The sequence below is a fragment of the Alternaria arbusti genome, assembly GCF_024043155.1.
Source record: "Alternaria arbusti strain BMP 1465 chromosome Unknown scaffold_5, whole genome shotgun sequence".
Classification (NCBI taxonomy): domain Eukaryota; kingdom Fungi; phylum Ascomycota; class Dothideomycetes; order Pleosporales; family Pleosporaceae; genus Alternaria; species Alternaria arbusti.
The window spans coordinates 1,617,894-1,633,976 of record NW_026249945.1 but is presented as its reverse complement, the minus strand read 5'-3'; the positions used below and the strand labels follow the sequence as shown (position 1 = coordinate 1,633,976).

At 54.2% G+C, this 16,083-nt stretch overlaps 6 protein-coding genes across 6 annotated transcripts; 4 read left to right on the top strand and 2 right to left on the bottom strand.

Moving 5' to 3' along the window:
* Positions 1–2,168: 2,168 nt before the first annotated feature.
* Positions 2,169–3,828, bottom strand: J4E86_005068 (uncharacterized protein; the record flags this gene model as incomplete). The annotated part of the gene is made up of 4 exons (XM_051445604.1): positions 2,169–2,867; positions 2,953–3,251; positions 3,302–3,715; positions 3,762–3,828. 4 exons carry the CDS (start codon positions 3,826–3,828, stop codon positions 2,169–2,171), a joined length of 1,479 nt encoding a protein of 492 aa, XP_051303701.1.
* A 457-nt stretch (positions 3,829–4,285) lies between these two features.
* J4E86_005067 (uncharacterized protein) lies at positions 4,286–6,463 on the top strand (the record flags this gene model as incomplete). The annotated part of the gene is made up of 3 exons (XM_051445603.1): positions 4,286–4,727; positions 4,783–6,067; positions 6,121–6,463. 3 exons carry the CDS (start codon positions 4,286–4,288, stop codon positions 6,461–6,463), a joined length of 2,070 nt encoding a protein of 689 aa, XP_051303700.1.
* A 165-nt stretch (positions 6,464–6,628) lies between these two features.
* J4E86_005066 (uncharacterized protein) lies at positions 6,629–8,265 on the bottom strand (the record flags this gene model as incomplete). The annotated part of the gene is made up of 5 exons (XM_051445602.1): positions 6,629–7,392; positions 7,457–7,513; positions 7,571–7,847; positions 7,908–7,983; positions 8,039–8,265. The coding sequence occupies 5 exons, from the start codon at positions 8,263–8,265 to the stop codon at positions 6,629–6,631; spliced, it is 1,401 nt and encodes a 466-aa protein (XP_051303699.1).
* Positions 8,266–8,933: 668 nt separating this feature from the next.
* J4E86_005065 (uncharacterized protein) lies at positions 8,934–10,836 on the top strand (the record flags this gene model as incomplete). Its single annotated transcript, XM_051445601.1, has 7 exons — positions 8,934–9,215; positions 9,266–9,541; positions 9,589–9,723; positions 9,768–10,380; positions 10,436–10,624; positions 10,672–10,711; positions 10,761–10,836. The coding sequence occupies 7 exons, from the start codon at positions 8,934–8,936 to the stop codon at positions 10,834–10,836; spliced, it is 1,611 nt and encodes a 536-aa protein (XP_051303698.1).
* A 1,176-nt stretch (positions 10,837–12,012) lies between these two features.
* J4E86_005064 (uncharacterized protein) lies at positions 12,013–14,625 on the top strand (the record flags this gene model as incomplete). Its single annotated transcript, XM_051445600.1, has 2 exons — positions 12,013–12,756; positions 12,814–14,625. 2 exons carry the CDS (start codon positions 12,013–12,015, stop codon positions 14,623–14,625), a joined length of 2,556 nt encoding a protein of 851 aa, XP_051303697.1.
* A 302-nt stretch (positions 14,626–14,927) lies between these two features.
* Positions 14,928–15,839, top strand: J4E86_005063 (uncharacterized protein; the record flags this gene model as incomplete). Its single annotated transcript, XM_051445599.1, has 3 exons — positions 14,928–15,189; positions 15,423–15,507; positions 15,572–15,839. The coding sequence occupies 3 exons, from the start codon at positions 14,928–14,930 to the stop codon at positions 15,837–15,839; spliced, it is 615 nt and encodes a 204-aa protein (XP_051303696.1).
* Positions 15,840–16,083: the final 244 nt, after the last annotated feature.

The window sequence follows — 16,083 nt, the reverse complement described above, 5'->3', positions numbered from 1 at the left end:
CATTTCCCGTCCGCGTGCCATCTCTTAGCACGTACGAGTTTACGAACAGAGCGACGAATGGCAGTGCGACCGAAGCCACCTGCACCCACCAGTGTGGCAAATTACCCCTATTCGCTGCTAACGGCGCGCGGAACAGGCATCGCCTAGCACAGCACCACACCGCGGACACCATGGACTTCAACGCCCACGGCCAACTGTGAAGGCGCCTCTAATTTAGTCACGGCAGCTCTGCGCTGCTCTCCTGTTTGATCTGCATGCCACTGCACCTGCCATACTCGTGGCGTGGTTTCAGCGCCATCGATCGCAATACGCAGTGTGGCGATGCTCTTCATATCTTATCGTGCGCTGACTGACAGCTGACAGAGGGGCTCTGTGATGGTGCGTACGGTGGGGTACGCTTGTTCACAAAGCACGTCGCTTCGCTCAGGGTCTCTCCCGGCCGTCCGGCCGACTGCAGTAAGCGTGTCTGAGCGGATGCCGGCACATGCTGGCTAACATGCGAGGACGTGTTCTTGCGCTGTCCAAAATCGACTCGCCGTTGCACCAAAGCAAGGAAACATTGGGGAACCCGGTCGGCGCATCCGAACACTCCCCGGGTCCTCGCCCCGGGAGCAAGTTCCACGCAGCGGACAACCCTACAGAAATTAGATTTGCTTTTGCAACATCAAGCTATTTCACGACACTCAACACGATATACATGTCCAAGATCAGTCATGTGGATCGTGACGAATTAGTACGGTTTGCCTACTATGTATCCACCTAGGGACCCCTCCACTATACACAAGGAAGCCATCTAAATTTGGAAACTCTTCACTCAGAAACGCGTTTGCAGAATACACACACCCAACAAGTTGTGCTGAATACTCTCTTGCAACTACGTAGTCTCTACGCTTACCTTCCAGGAGCAAGCCTATCGACCGACATTTCTCGATTCCATGACGTGTTTGCAGAGTAAAGATCCCTCACTCGTGGTGCTAGATCCTCTGTTGCCATAACGTAGTCTCTTGGAGGATCTCAACTTCGACACATGCCCGCAGAATACATGCACATCAAAACCCATTAAACATCATCCATTCCAACAACGCAGTCTCTCGGAATCTCTCAGCCTCAAAACACATTTGCAGAATACATGCACCCCCAAACCCATCCCACACCTCCCATCCCATCAATAATCCAAAGGCGCCTCCCCCTGCTCCCTCCCCTCCTCAAAAGCCCCCATTCTCCACGTCGCCAAAGCATCAAGCGCATCCGGCCCATCCCTCTCCTCCCTCCCCACCATCATCGACAACTCAACATCAGTCCTTGCATGCGGTAGCGGTAGCGCAGGAACGCCCCCAACCCCACCCCTCCTCTCAAACAAATTCCTCCTCGGATTCGTGCTTTCGCTTGTAGTACTAACTCGGTCGTCCCTTCCTGAAGGCAACGGGAAATGGAGCCAATATGTTGATAGTGCGGGAGCGAAGAGTTTTGCTCGGCACATGGGACATGTTGATGAGGAATCCAACCATGTCATTAAACAGGATCTGTGGAAGATATGCCGGCATATGTTAATCTTTGTGGCCGGGTCGATGTCTGAATATGCTTCGAGACAGATTGAGCAGCTGTCTTCGTGTGCGGTGAGGCATGCTGTGCGGATTTGTTTGAGGCCGAAATTTGTGAAGGAGGCGCGTGATGTGTAGGGTGCTGTGCGCGTCCGGGCAGAGGTATTGCTCATCTCGATGTACGGCATCGTTCTGGTTGTAGTTGTGGTGGTATTCGTGCTTGGAGAGGATGTATGACTTGTGAAAACAGTGATGTTTGTAGCAGCCGCGGTATCTGTATAGGTAGTTGTAGTGGTAGTGGTATAGGTGGTGGTAAAGGTAGTGGTAGTGGTTCTGGTAGTAGTATATGGCATGGTAACCTCTCTTGCGGCAGTTGAAGAATTTCAGAAGACAGGTCCTGCAGTGAATTCCTACAAAAGATAAATCAAGAGAAGAAAGAAACCTCCACCCTTTTATTACACCTATTTTGGCTCTAGAATGTGCGAGCTCTGTTACAACTGTGGTTCGCTTGACCCAAGGATTGAATTTACGGGCGAATCACAAGGGGTCAGATACAAACGACATCTCCAAAACATGGCTGCGTCAATGGAAATATGATTAGACTGTATTTCGGGAACGTGACACTGGCTACCTGAGCTTCTTCGCATGCGCAACCAGACTTTCGATGACTTGCTCAAAGGCATCCTTGTCGCCTAGTGCACTTTCTAACCTCTTCTGCCAGTACTCAAACACCTCCTTTGCTCTTTCTTGCAGGCCCTTTAGGTGGTCGATGTGCATCTTCAACTCCTCGTCTGTCAGCCCTTGCAGTGCTGCGTCTGTTGTGGCACAGAGTTGCATGGTACTGCTCATGTCCAGTTCGGGTGGTGGTGGCGGTCCTTTGCGTTTCCGCTCTGGCTTTGAACTTGATGAGTCAACTGAAGTGGATGATTCGTTCTCGCGCTTGATGCGTCCCAAGGGACCACCGTTATTTCGACCGTCTGAAGAGGGGCGCGGTGAGCCGCCGGGTATGTGTATTGAAGGGAGGATGAGCTTCTTTTGTTTGGAGGCGGGGAGTATCTCGTCAAGGTCGACGGGTACACCCAAGGAGACCAGGAACAGCCGCCGTATGCGCGAGCGGACCCAGTCGGGAGGTTGTAGTGGCGGCGGTGCGACTAATTGCGTCCATAATGAATGGCTCCGTTCCGAGAGAAAGATGGACCGTGTTTCCTCGGGATTGCTGGATATTGTGGGTATGCCGTCCTGTGCAGGGTACATGTCATCAAGATATGGCTGTGTTGCAGAGACGATATCTTCAAGTGATGTGAGTTGGTCAAAGTCTAAGACGGGCTGTAGAAGGAGAGGTTAGTCAGATTGTCACCACAGCAAGCGGACAAGGCAGTAGTATATGTGGACTAGAATTGCTGCGACTTACAGGACCTGGCGAGGGGACAGGTACAGGAGGCTGTTCTGGGGGCTTATCAAATGATGTCTCTGCATCGTCCTCGCCTTGCTGAAACCCATCGTCAAAGTCCCCAAAATCATCGTCACCCTCTTCGCCTTCTTCGAAGTCGTCGAAATCGCCAAAACCATCGTCGTCACCGTCGGCGTTGCCAAAGTCGTCGTCTTGCTCGATCGAGGCGTCGGCGTCGGCTTCGGCAAGTGTTTCAGGTGCGGCTTCGGTTGCGCCGTCACTCGGGCTTATTGGAGACCTGTCAGGCGAGGTTGGTGACCCTTCTTCCGTCAATGGTACGCAGGAGGCACCAAGGAAATGCCCTACGTACCTGGATTGCTGCTCTGGGAAGGCTCCTCCGGTGCTCTGACAACCACGTCAGGCGTAGCATCGGCCAGACGTTGCTGGTGGGCAAGTGTACCGGGGACATCGCCGTAGCTGGGCTGGTCGGGGTCGATCTTCTCGACAACTGTCTTGGGCACTGGCGTTCCTCCTGGTGTCAGAGGCCTGTCGCTTGTGCTGACGCGCGAGGCACTGCGACTTCGTGCGCCTTCTGGGACAATTTCAACCTCGTCGGGAACAGCGTCTTGGGTGCGCATGTTGTATGCGTCTGTTCCGGGAACCTCGCCGTGGGCCGGCTCGTCGTCGACTCGCTCAACTCGTGTGATGGGAATGGGCGAGGTCATGTCCGACCGTGCAGGCTGGCCTTCGGTAGCATCGGAGAAGTGCTCATCACTTGAGTCGGCTGTGTGATGTTAGAATGAATACACCGTATTAGCAAGACGACATACCCAGCTCTTTCGCGCCGGGGTCTTCCAGCTCTACGCTCTTGCGGGGTGGTGCTAGCTCGTCCGGCATGTCGAGGCAATTGAAGTTGCTATACTTGACGGGGTGTGTGCTGTGGGGAGAAGTCGTAGAGACTTGGTTCACGGTTATAATGGCGGAGGAGGAGTGATCTGCGAAGGCGACAGGAGACTGCGCCTCGTTGCTTGAGCGTGTCGTCGTTCAGGCACGCTCGATTAGCGGGGACGAGCGGTCTGGACGCTCCAGCAGCGGGAAGGTGGGAACAACAATTCACCGGAGCTAAGCCCTGACCCTTGCATCTGTTTGTCTAACTTTTGGGCGCGACGTCGATGCGCGTGAGGAGAATACACGACTACGCGCAATTCTTTGACCTCGTCCATTAGCGGCCCGACCATTCCATCCCCGGGCGCGACACGACTAGACTTTCGCGCGTTCTTCATATCTCGCCGACCACAACAGCTCCGTCGCCCATCAACAACAAGCACCAGAGCTGTCCTCCACACCCGCCATCATGAGCGGCTTCACATTCGGCGGCGCTGCCAACAACAGCGGCGGCAGCAACACTCCTCAGAAGTCGTTGTTTGGCGCTGCACCCTCCACTGGCAGCGCGACGCCATCTCTCTTCGGCACCGCAAACAACACCTCGAGCACACCAGCTAGCAGCGGCGGCGGCGGCCTCTTTGGCGGTGGTGCAGCTAATTCAGGCGGCTCAGGCGGTCTTTTCGGCGGCGCATCCAACACACCTGCATCCAAGCCTGGTGGTGGTCTGTTTGGCGGAGGCTCAGCTACACCGGCCCCATCCTCAACACCAGGTTTCGGCGGCGGGTTTGGTTTTGGACAGAAGAAGGAGGGAGATGCGCCAAAACCAGCTGGTGGACTATTCGGTGGAGCTTCAACTGGCGCGGCGCCAGCATCTTCCGGCTCTCCATTTGGTGGATTCGGCGGAGCAGGTAGTGAGTAGCTGGCCATATCTGTGACATCCAACGCGACTGCTGACATGTCGTGTAGGCTCGACACCAACAGCTACGCCAGCAGCAAACAAGACGTCTTTCCTCCCCTCCACCACTCCAGCCGGCGCACCTCCAGGTGGAAGTCTATTCGGCCAGAACAACCAGTCTAGCGGAGGCACATCCTCGCTTTTCGGCCAAAAGCCAGCAGCAACCTCTGCGTCCTCCACACCTGGTCTTTTTGGCGCTGCTTCTGGACAATCTGCCGCAAAGCCTTCAGGCGGCTTCAGCCTAGGAGGAAACACAGGCGCCTTGGGCGATGCGAACAAGCCCGCTGCACCTGCGTCTACTCCCTCGGGCGGCTTATTCGGAGGTGGTCCGTCAGCGCCTGCTTCACAAGACGCGCAGGCTTCCAAACCTGCAGGTGGTCTCTTTGGCGGACTGGGCAGCAACACCCCCTCCTCGACACCTGCGAAGCCATTGGGAGGATTTAGCTTGGGTACCTCATCTGCTGCGCCAGCTTCTACGCAGCCTACTGCGACCTCGGGCTTGAGTCTGGGTGGAAACAACGCTGCGTCATCCGGTTCTGCGGCACCGAGCCTATTCTCGCCTGCGGGAGCTTCCACACCAGCATCTACGGGCGGTGGATTCAGCTTTCCCAAGCCTGCTGCTCCCGCTAGCACCGCTGCAACAACTGGAGCTACGACCACGGCAACAAGCGGTGCACCTACGACAACCGCATCGTCAAACACATCCTTGTTCCCCAGCCTTGGAAGTGGATTGGGAGGCGGAAACACTACATCCGCTGCTTCTGGAGCTGCTACCACCACCACATCTGGAGCCACTCCCAGCTTGTTCAGCAAGCCCGCAGGAAGCGAAGCACCAGCAGTGTCGTCCAACACCACTTCACAGCCAACTCCAGCCCCTGGAGCGACAAGCGGAAACAATGCAGGCCAAAGCGGACTTGCTGCATCAACCGCCGGACCCGCACCATCGGCGCAATCACGCCTGAAGAACAAGTCCATGGACGAGATCATCACCCGCTGGGCCGCCGACCTATCCAAGTACCAGAAGGAATTTCAATCACAAGCCGAAACAGTCGCATCATGGGACAGGGCGCTCGTCGAGAACTCTGACAAAGTCCGCCAATTATACTCCAAGACGTTCCAAGCCGAGCGTGACGCGGCCGAGGTGGAGAGGCAGCTAACGATGATGGAGGAGAACCAGCAAGAGCTCGACTCCTACCTCGATCGCTACGAAAAGGAGATTGACAACCTCATGAAGATGCACGGTGTCAGCGGCAAGAACGAGACGCTTCGCGGCCCAGACCAAGAGCGCGAGAGGACGTAAGTTGTATCTACACCCCTAAAAATCTGCACAATGACTAACAACCACCCAGCTACAAGCTCGCCGAAAAACTGCAAGACCGCCTCAACGAACTCAACAAAGACCTTACGGAAATGATTGAAGAGATCAACAACACATCGCAGACGCTCAGCAAGACCGGCAAGCCAGACGATCCCCTCACCAAGGTCGTCCGCGTCCTCAACACACAGCTCGCTCAGCTCCAGCTCATCGATTCGGGGGCCTCGCAGCTCCAGGAGAAAATCAACAAGGCGCAGAGGGAGGGCCAGCGTGTTGGTGCTAATGGGTGGAATGGGCTGGGCAGTGATCCTTCGGCTGATTTCATGAATAGTATGCGTGGCGGGAGGGCGAGCCAGAGGTTCGGTGGTGTGTCATAGGGGGCTTGATATGAGGGATGTAGGATAGGATAGCACAGGATAGGATAGTGTTTGTGCTCTTGATGGATGGATGGTAGTATGATTGCATAACAATTCGGCGTTATCAAGGCGTTTGTATTAGCTCCCCGAGCCGCGAAGTAGAAGTACAACAACACCAAAAAACGACTACACTTTCTCCCCCTTCCCCCTAACCTCAGCATGCACAACACTCCCCTCACTCCTCCTCTCACTCCTCTTCTGCCACCAAACCCCGCCCGCACACCACACCCCCATGCCAATACTAACCGCAATCATCGCCCACATGCCCCTCGTAAAATACGGCGCCATATCCGCCCCGTAAAACAGAATACTCCACCAAGCATTAATCGCATTACTCCCCATATTCATACTTGCAATCACCACCGCTCTCAGACTATCTTCTTCGTACCTTAGCACATCGTTCGCCCACGCGAAGAACGTGGCTTGGCAGGCGTATACGCTGCCCGCCCAGTAGTACATGCCGAAGTGGATGGGTGTGGAGTGTGGAAAGGCGAGTATGAGCGCGGAGGTTATGATGCCTGTGGCTGCGATCCAGTAACCCACTAGATAACGTTTTCCGCCCATGAAATCCGTGAGGGTCGCCCAGAAGAGGGTGGATGCTATGCCGACGGCTGGGACGCCGGTTGGGTAATTGTTGTTCTGGGCTACGGTGTATGTTTCCGTTGGATGAGACCGCATGTACAGTTGGAGCAAGGCGTTTGTGCTGAAGGATTCGGTTTCTCCGGCGAGGATCCAGAGGATGACGAAGAAATACCAGTACCATGTGCTGAAGCAGTGTTTTAGGAAGGAGAAGGAGATGGGGGTTCGTTCGCTGACTTCGGGGACGCGGGATATGGCGAGGGCCTTTTCGGTGGCGGAGAGGTAGGGGGCCCTTGTGTTGCGGGGGGTGTCTGCAGAGGTAGAGGTACGAAGTCAGTACATGTCTCACATGCATTTCGTATAGCCAGGACTTACCAGGGAAGAGGAGGAAACCGTAGAGGGCTACGGGGAGGGTGATGATGCCGTCGATTACTGAGAACGATGTTAATACATGTGTATGTAAATGTGTAAATAGATTTGAATACTTACTAAACAACCACCTCCACCCACTCATCCCCCTCAACCCATCCATACTACTATGAATCCCCGTCTGAATAAACCCGCCTATCATCGTGCCTGCCAGACCCGAAGCAGTGAAGATGCCGGATCTTTTCCCTAGCTCTTTTTCTGTGTACCAGGAGCCCAGGATGTAGTGGGTTCCTACAAAGGTGGAGGATTCGAAGAGCGCTTGGAAGAAGCGGATGGCCATAATGTCTTGCGGCTTTTGCGCGGCGGCTGTTACCATTGTTAGGCCCGCCCATGCTACCTGGTGGTCTTGTTAGGAAGGGTGGATTGTGGGTGGAGGGATGGATGGGGGGAGATGTACCATGCATGCTGGGAAGAAGTAGCGAGGTTTGATGTAGTAGAGGGCTATGTTGCATGGGACTTGGCCTATGGTGTATCTGGGATGGACTATTAGTATACTTCTGCATGTCTTTCTTGTCCATGCTCACTCACCCGACAGTAAAAACGGTGTTGATTTGATTGAGCTGGTTTCCCTTGAAGCTCAACTCTTCCCTCATGCCAGAAACATACGCATTGTTGAGGTTTGTGCGATCAAGATAGTTCAGAAAGTACATGAGACAGCAGAAAGTAAGGATGAAGAAGTCGAGCTTCTGCACCAGCTTGCGCTCGCCTGGCGCATTCTGGTCGCCTCGAAGATAGGCGATGAAGCTGTTGGCCATTTTGGAGATTGTTATCTCAAAGTTGAGATGTTGCAGTGTTGACCTCAGCTGAGCAGAGGTAATGCGCCTCGTCGCTGAAGATATGAGGTTGCGCGACAAAAGACGATTCTATCGTGTCTCCAAACAATCGCCGTTATCAGTTCTGTATGTAGTCTCGAATCTCTTCGGGTGACATTGTCCGTCCATGCATGAAAGGACCGATAGACGCTGGGAACGAGATATGGATGATAGTACGCCACTTATGCCTGACTCGGAGCGTTCACAATCAGTAACCCTCACCGACGATCATGACGCCCGTGGTTGGATAGCTGATTGCCGGTATCGGGTGCTTGGGGAGGCGTATCTGAATCTCAACACGGCCGGTATATCCTCTTGAGCAACGGCAGTCTATCTCGGCCGACTGAGCGGCATGTCTGCTAGGGGTTAGTCTGGCTTGGGCGCGTGTAAATGCGGGGAATGGTACTGTCGACGCCTTCGATGGCTTCGGTTCAGGGCCGCCATCACGTATGGACCGCGGCGCAGATGCACCCGAGAGTGGGGAGGATAGGAATACGGAATGGCGAAGGATACGCACGGAGATGTTTACAAATTCCTCTTTTAATTCAATAGACTTGGATACCACAGTCATCCATATCACGGTAGTTTGGTGTTGCAAAAAGTCCTGAAGTATGACATCTGAAGCAAACTGGGAGAAAGTTGCCGCGGGGAAGCGCGCAGCTCTCGCGGAATCCATTCCGACTCAATACCGCATACCCCAGGACAAGTTTCCACCGGAATCACAACTCGATGTCACGACGTGGCCCAGGGAATCTGGATGGCTTACGGAGTCAGAACTCGCGATCACTGGGAGCACCGCGTCAGATATTCTCGAGAAGATCGCGTCGAAAGCATGGAGCGCCGAAGACGTCACGGTCGCGTTCTGCAAATGCGCCGCAGCAGCGCATCAACTGGTATGGCAGAGTTTTGTGGAGTAGAGTTGAGGTGATCTGATGGATTATAGACGAATTGTCTCAGCGACGCCTTCTTCGATGAAGCGGTGCAACAAGCTAAATCCCTCGATGAGCATCTCGAACGAACTGGCAAGACCGTAGGACCGCTCCATGGCCTGCCTATATCGCTCAAAGACAACTTCAACGTAAAGGGGAAAGACAGCACCGTAGGCTTCACCTCGTTAGTGAACCAACCCGCCGAATACGATGCCACGCTGGTGGAAATACTGCGTCGACTGGGCGCTGTCCAGTACTGCAAGACCAATGTGCCAACAGCCATGATGATCGTACGTACGCGCGCATGTGTAACGGGCTGAAAACTGACACGACACAGGCAGAGTCCGTGAACAACACGTTCGGCCGCACTGTCAACCCGCTCAACCGCAAAGTCACGTCCGGCGGCTCTTCAGGCGGAGAATCAGCCCTCATCGCATTTGGAGGAAGTCCTCTGGGCGTCGGAACAGACATCGTAGGTACGACTTTCCACTAGACCTTCAGATCTAACAATGTCAGGGCGGCAGCTTGCGTATCCCAGCGGCATGTACCGGTATCTTCACTCTGCGCCCCTCCTTCGGTCGCTTCACCACACAACGATGCAGATCCGGTCTCGCTGGCCAGGAAGCAGTACAGTCCGTCAACGGGCCCATGGGCAAAACACTCCGGGACATCACCATGTACTCCAAAGCCATCGTCGACGCAGAGTGCTGGAAGTTGGACCCAAAGATGCTGCCGATACCGTGGCGACCAGTAGATCTCCCGAAGAAGCTTAAGATCGCGGTGCTATACAACGACGGTATCTGTTTGCCTACGCCGCCGGTGACTCGTGCGCTGAAGGAGACGGCGGTCAAGCTGAAGAAGGCTGGGCATGAAGTTTTGGCTTGGAATCCGAAGTTGCATGCTAAGGCGATAGAACTTCTGGGGCGCATGTTCGTTGCGGATGGAGGCAAGAGCGTGGAAGCATTACTCGGCGTAACAGGCGAGCCGTACCGGCCAGAGATGTTGCAGTACAAAGACGCCAAAGAGCTGGGCGTCTATGATATGTGGAAGCTGCATACAGAGAGATCTGAGCTACAGCGGCAATACCTGGAACAGTGGATGGCCATTGAGGGACTCGATGCCATTCTAGGTAAGACAGAGAGAACTATGGTTTTGCTGAAACATTCTTTTCTGACAATCATTAGCTCCAACAACCCCATACTCAAGCGTAGCGCACGGCGACTTCAAATACGTCGGATATACCGGCGTGTACAACGTGGTTGACTACTCTGCTACGTCGTTTCCTTGCGGAATCTCGGTCGATAAGGCGTTGGATAAGTATGCGAGCGACTATAAGGCTCAGAGCGGTTACTGTCAGGGTGCTTATGATAGCTGTAAGTGGCACATCTTCTCACAGTTGATAATGACTAATGAATGCCAGATAACCCTGAACTGCTTGATGGCCTGCCGGTCAGTTTGCAGTAAGTACTATATGAAGCTTCTTTGTGGTGGTAATGCTAATCTTTGTAGGCTCGTTGCGCAACGACTGGAAGAGGAGAAGGTGCTTGCTATGACTGGAACAGTGCTTGAGGCGATACGGTCGTGAGGATATGGTGCACGTAGTATGATATACCTCCAAGATACAAGAAGCTCTGCAATGTCACAACTGCCGTTGCCACGATTCCAGATAACGTGGGTGAGTGTCGCACTGGCTCTCAAAGTGAGTGGCGCCCTTCACATGCAGCAACGGAAAGAGCGAGTACAAGGCCAAGTGCGTCCGGCAAGTAAACAGACAGCTAGCTCGACTTTCATGCTGTCGCACTCAAGTGCTCACACGACGTTGGTTCCACACCTTCCACGCCGTTCATCCTTTTGTCTCATCGCTACAACGGCCAGCTTCTTCTAAACCCTCTACCTTCGCCGCCCTGCTTGCGTTTACCTGCAAGCAGTCGAAGCTGGTCGTCTCATCCATTTCACACATGACCTTTTCGGCTGAACTCTCACTTCGATCCTATAGCAACTCGGTCGGCAAGCTTCACATCAGCGCATAATTGCCGTCTTCAGTATTCACGCGTGTTCGCCGTTCCAGATCACCTCGATCAATCGCTTACTCAACAACATGACTGAGTCTGAGAACAATGCCTCGAAGGCGTCGAGCGCTCCCCCAAAGACGACGAGGGCACCGGAACGCAAGAAGCTTGGAACACGAACGACATCAGACAGACTTCCCTGGCTCAATGCCAAAGCTCCGCAGGCCGTGGCTGCAACGTTCACGGATGGTCAGAACAGCACAACTGTGGAGAGCCCATGCAGCTCGCCTGTAGATGGTCACGAAAGCCCTAAGCCGTCTCCATCACCAAGCACGCGACCTAGCGGCAAGGTGACTGTCGCGTCTGCGATTCAGCCCATTATCACGACTAGACCGATGCCACGAAGGAAGTCATCGGTACCAGCAGGTGAACGTCGGGTTCCATCAACAGCTACCAGTAGCCCCTCTCCAGTAACGAGACATCGACAAGCCCAAACGCGCCGTTTCTCATTGGCGACTAATACAGTAACGCCGTTAAGGTCGGCGCATCGAACGTCCATATCGCAGTCACATGAACCACAAAAGAGGCTTTCTGTCGTGAACATCAAACAGGATGTTGACGAGCTGGGAGTCAACCATGTTCACGATGCTCGCCCTCGCGCTGACAGTCTCGCGCCAGTCCCGAATCATCTTCAACAGTCCAGCACGTCAGACTGCACCAGCACGCCTCCAGCAGTAATCTCTAGAGTCACAATGTCTCCTACGCAACCGGCACCAGCCCGAGTTACCTTTGAGCGGGCGGCAAAACGAAAAATAAGCAACGCAGTAGAAGACTTGGAAGACATGGTACAGGAAGCTGCCACGGTTGCAGAGGTTGTCGATGATCGGCTCCAAATGGAAGAACTGTACACAATTATAGAGGGGGCGAGAGACGCCGTACACGACGCTACCACCGAGCCTGAATATCTCATGACAACTGCTCTTCCTCTCAAGGTGTCTGAGTCTTCAAGCTCGCCTTCTCGCACCCACAACATACTCCCGGTTGTCGTTGATCGGACTAATCTGGATGATATCGCCCCCGACGTCCGTCTGCATGCTGACCTGCCAAGAGCATCGGTGTCTTATGACTGGGCCTACTCGAATCAGAATGCGCGAAAAGAAAGCAGTCCTTCTACGTCGTCGTGTTCGTCCAGTGACCGCAAAAGCGAACGAGACCACCTCCATGCCGAGCTGCTTCCGCCCAAGCTCGTTCAGCCAGCTCCAAGAGAACATGTGGATTTTGTCCTCCGTCCTGTCGGTCGAGATGAGTCTCGTGGTCGCTCTCGCCGACGCCACCACGGTGATTCCACACGACACCGACATCGACGCCACCACAGCCCAGAGCTTGTGTGTCGACCCAAGCCCCGGCCCGAACCAAGAGATTCAGGCTTCGGTGAAACCGAGTGCTCATCCGACGAGGATGATGTACCATCGAAACCATATGGCGGCGAACTCACTGTGCGGGAACAGGCGCACCACCATACGTTCAGTCTTCACCGACATCACCGAAGACAGCCAATTGCGAGAAACTGGTCTACGGGCAAGAAGCGTCTGACCGCCAGTATTGCATGTATCAACACAGCTCTGCTTGGCATCATCGTCGGTATCTACGCCGGTGAGGTACCTCGCATCCAGTACTCTCTCGCGGACGAACGACATATCGTGATCATAGGCAATGCAGTACTCTACGCTGGACTTGCTATCTCGACCTTCTTCGCTTGGACACTACCTCTCTTACACGGACGAAAGCCCTATATTCTTGCTTCACTAGCAATTGCCTTGCCACTTCAGTTTCCTCAAGCTATTGTTGTAAGCGGCTATCACAACAAGGAGGCAAGGTATCGTGTCGGCCTTTTGCTATCGCGTGGTGTATCTGGTCTCGTCCTCGGCTTCGCAAACGTCAATTACATCACTGTACTGCTTGACCTCTTTGGGGCTTCGCTACAGTCCAAGAATCCTCACCAAGAGTTCGTTGTCGCGAATGATGTCCGCCGCCATGGTGGGGGTATGGGTATGTGGCTGGGTATCTGGTCATGGTGCTGGATTGCTTCTATTGCCGTCGGCTTTCAGATTGGCGCTGCGATCATCGACCGTCTATCGCCGCAGTGGGGATTCTACATCATCGTCGTGATTCTAGCTTTTGCCTTGGTCCTCAACATCACGACTTCGGAAACGCGACGCGCACCCTTTCGGAAGTCTGTAACTGAGGTGTACGACAGAGACGAGAACTATATTACCAGGCGCGTGAGTCGGGGTGAGGTAAAGTTACATATCGAGACTGAGGGACCGAAGTATTGGTTTGAAGAAGTGTGGGCGGGTATCAAGCTCATGACAATGATGCTCTGCCAACCTGGTTTCCTCGTCCTGGCACTCTACCTCGGATGGATCTACGCACAGGTAGTACTTGTGATAGTCCTTCTCGGCGCTCTGTTGTCGCGAGACTACCGATGGAAACCAACAAAGGTGGGCGCAGGCGTTATATCTATAGCTATTGGCGCCTTCCTTGCCATCCCCTTGACGAAAGCCGGCATCTTCTCTCGTGAGCGGAAAAGTGCGTTCCGCACCGACTCCATGACCTTCCAGAAGCAAGTGACCTGGTCGAGCCATCTTGTCCGCCGCGCCATCTTCACGCTCACGCTTCCGCTGATGGGCATGGCGTACACTGTCTCGTCGGCTAGGTGCCCTCAACCATGGCTTGTACCGATCATCTTCGCTGGCGCTGTGGGATTCCTCAGTATCCTCGCCATAGCCGAATGCCATGGCCTGATGATGGAGACGTTCGATACGTGTGACTTGCAACCTGGAGTCAATACGCGACATCGCTTGCAAAGCATGGCTGTCCAAGATCGCAGACGAAGGACGAACTACACCTCCTTTCCACGTGTTACTGCTGGCATCTTTGCTAGCCAGATCATTGCTTTCGTCCTCGCCGCTGTCGCAACCATGGTGGGCGGCAACATGACGCGAAGTCTTGGCGCGCAAAAGTCCACGGGTGCTACGGCGGGCATTCTCTTTGGCATCACTGTTCTTCTGATCCTGGTCCTCTGCCGCTTCAAATCCGTACAAGTTATACCCAACCATACCTTCGGAACCCGTCGCGATACGGCAGCCTGGCAGGAGTTCAAAGACCTAGAAAAGGTCGGCCGGGGCAGTGACTGGAAAGCTGTCGTTATTGGAAACCCCAGTGGTAAGATGAGAAGGATGAGTGTGCTTGAGCTGGGCGCGTTGAGTCGCTGGACCGAGATCAGAAAGTTAAACTTTCTGATCAAAGGTGAGATGTTGGGACAGCCCAAGGAGAAGAAGAGTAGTTTCGATGGTAGTTGGTGATGGTGTTGTGAGAAGATTGTTCACTACTGGAGAAGTGTCGCATAACCTGGAGATGAGTATGACAGTGAAGCACGTATTTTTCATGATACAACTACAAATCTCTCATGAAAGTGACCTCATGGTGACTAGCATCGGATTGTTGAGGTTGTAATGGCAACATGGTTGATCCCCTGAGCCGGCAAGCGGCGACGACGCACGGACTCCGCTGAAAAACCAAGCGTCACTGCCGAGCTCCATCCACCCTCACGAGACGAGCAGACGACCGGCGACACCCCATCTCCCCTCAGTCAATTCGCATCAACATGTCTCTCGCTGCATCACGTGCCGCCATACGGCAATCGACGTTTGCCGTCCGGCGCGCTGGCATCCGCAATGCCTCGACGACCGCCGAAGCCACCAACACTGTAAAGGAAACCGCGTCAAAGGCACAGTCAAAGGCCTCAGAGGGTCTCACCAAGGTCACAAGCTCGGCGAGCTCAGCCGCACAGAGTGCCGGTCAAGCCGCCAACAATGCGACACAGCAGGCCACTGGACGGGTAGGAAGGATGGTCAACTTCGTCAACGGTCAGTCACACCATCTCTGCGGCGGGGGAGGGTATCAATTGGCCATGTGCGAATTGCGTGCAGTAGTCTGAGCTGAGAGAGCAAATTGCGGAGTGCATTGGCTCGTCCGAACAGCTCTACATGGCTTATCAGGCGCAGCCACATTTGCATGGCTCACCCGTGACAGACGGATGTCCACGAGTCGCAGAACAGCAGAAAACTCCAAACTGAACTATCGACTGACAGTACTACAGGACTGGTTCCCAAGGCTACCTACTACGGAAGGGTCGGACTCGAGCTCGGCAAGCTCATTGCCCACCAACGAAGCATGCAACCACCGTAAGCCTCCCAGCAGCACTACTCGACACACTGGAGCATCGGAATAATTACTAACTGCACCCAGATCCGTCCAGACGATGCAGAACTACATCCAGCCCGCATTGAACGCTCTCCGCAACCCAACCTCGCTCTTCAACCGCGTAGCCAGCGAAGCCAACAGCGCCTCGCAGCAACCCGCCAACGTCCTTGCACAAGTCCGGAACATTCCCCGCGAACAATGGTACTCGATGGGAGTAGTTGTCGCCGAGGTAATTGGCTTCTTCTCGGTTGGCGAGATCATCGGCCGTTTCAAGCTTGTTGGCTACAGGACCAAGAAGGACGAGCACCACTGAGTGCGATGAGCTGAGGAAGCTACGACACGACTATTACAGCATGCACAAAGGTTCCAACGGTAGCGAGCAAGACGACGAGGGGGCGGCGAGGAAACACTGTACGATTTGGCGGGCAGGGAAGCTGAGCAAGTGTGTTTGCGGTGCACTCGGGATGCAAGGGATCCGATACTGTATACTGCACATACCTCTGATTTAGATTCCATTTTCTACACATGTGCAATTATTGGCAATGCATCTACTTCAG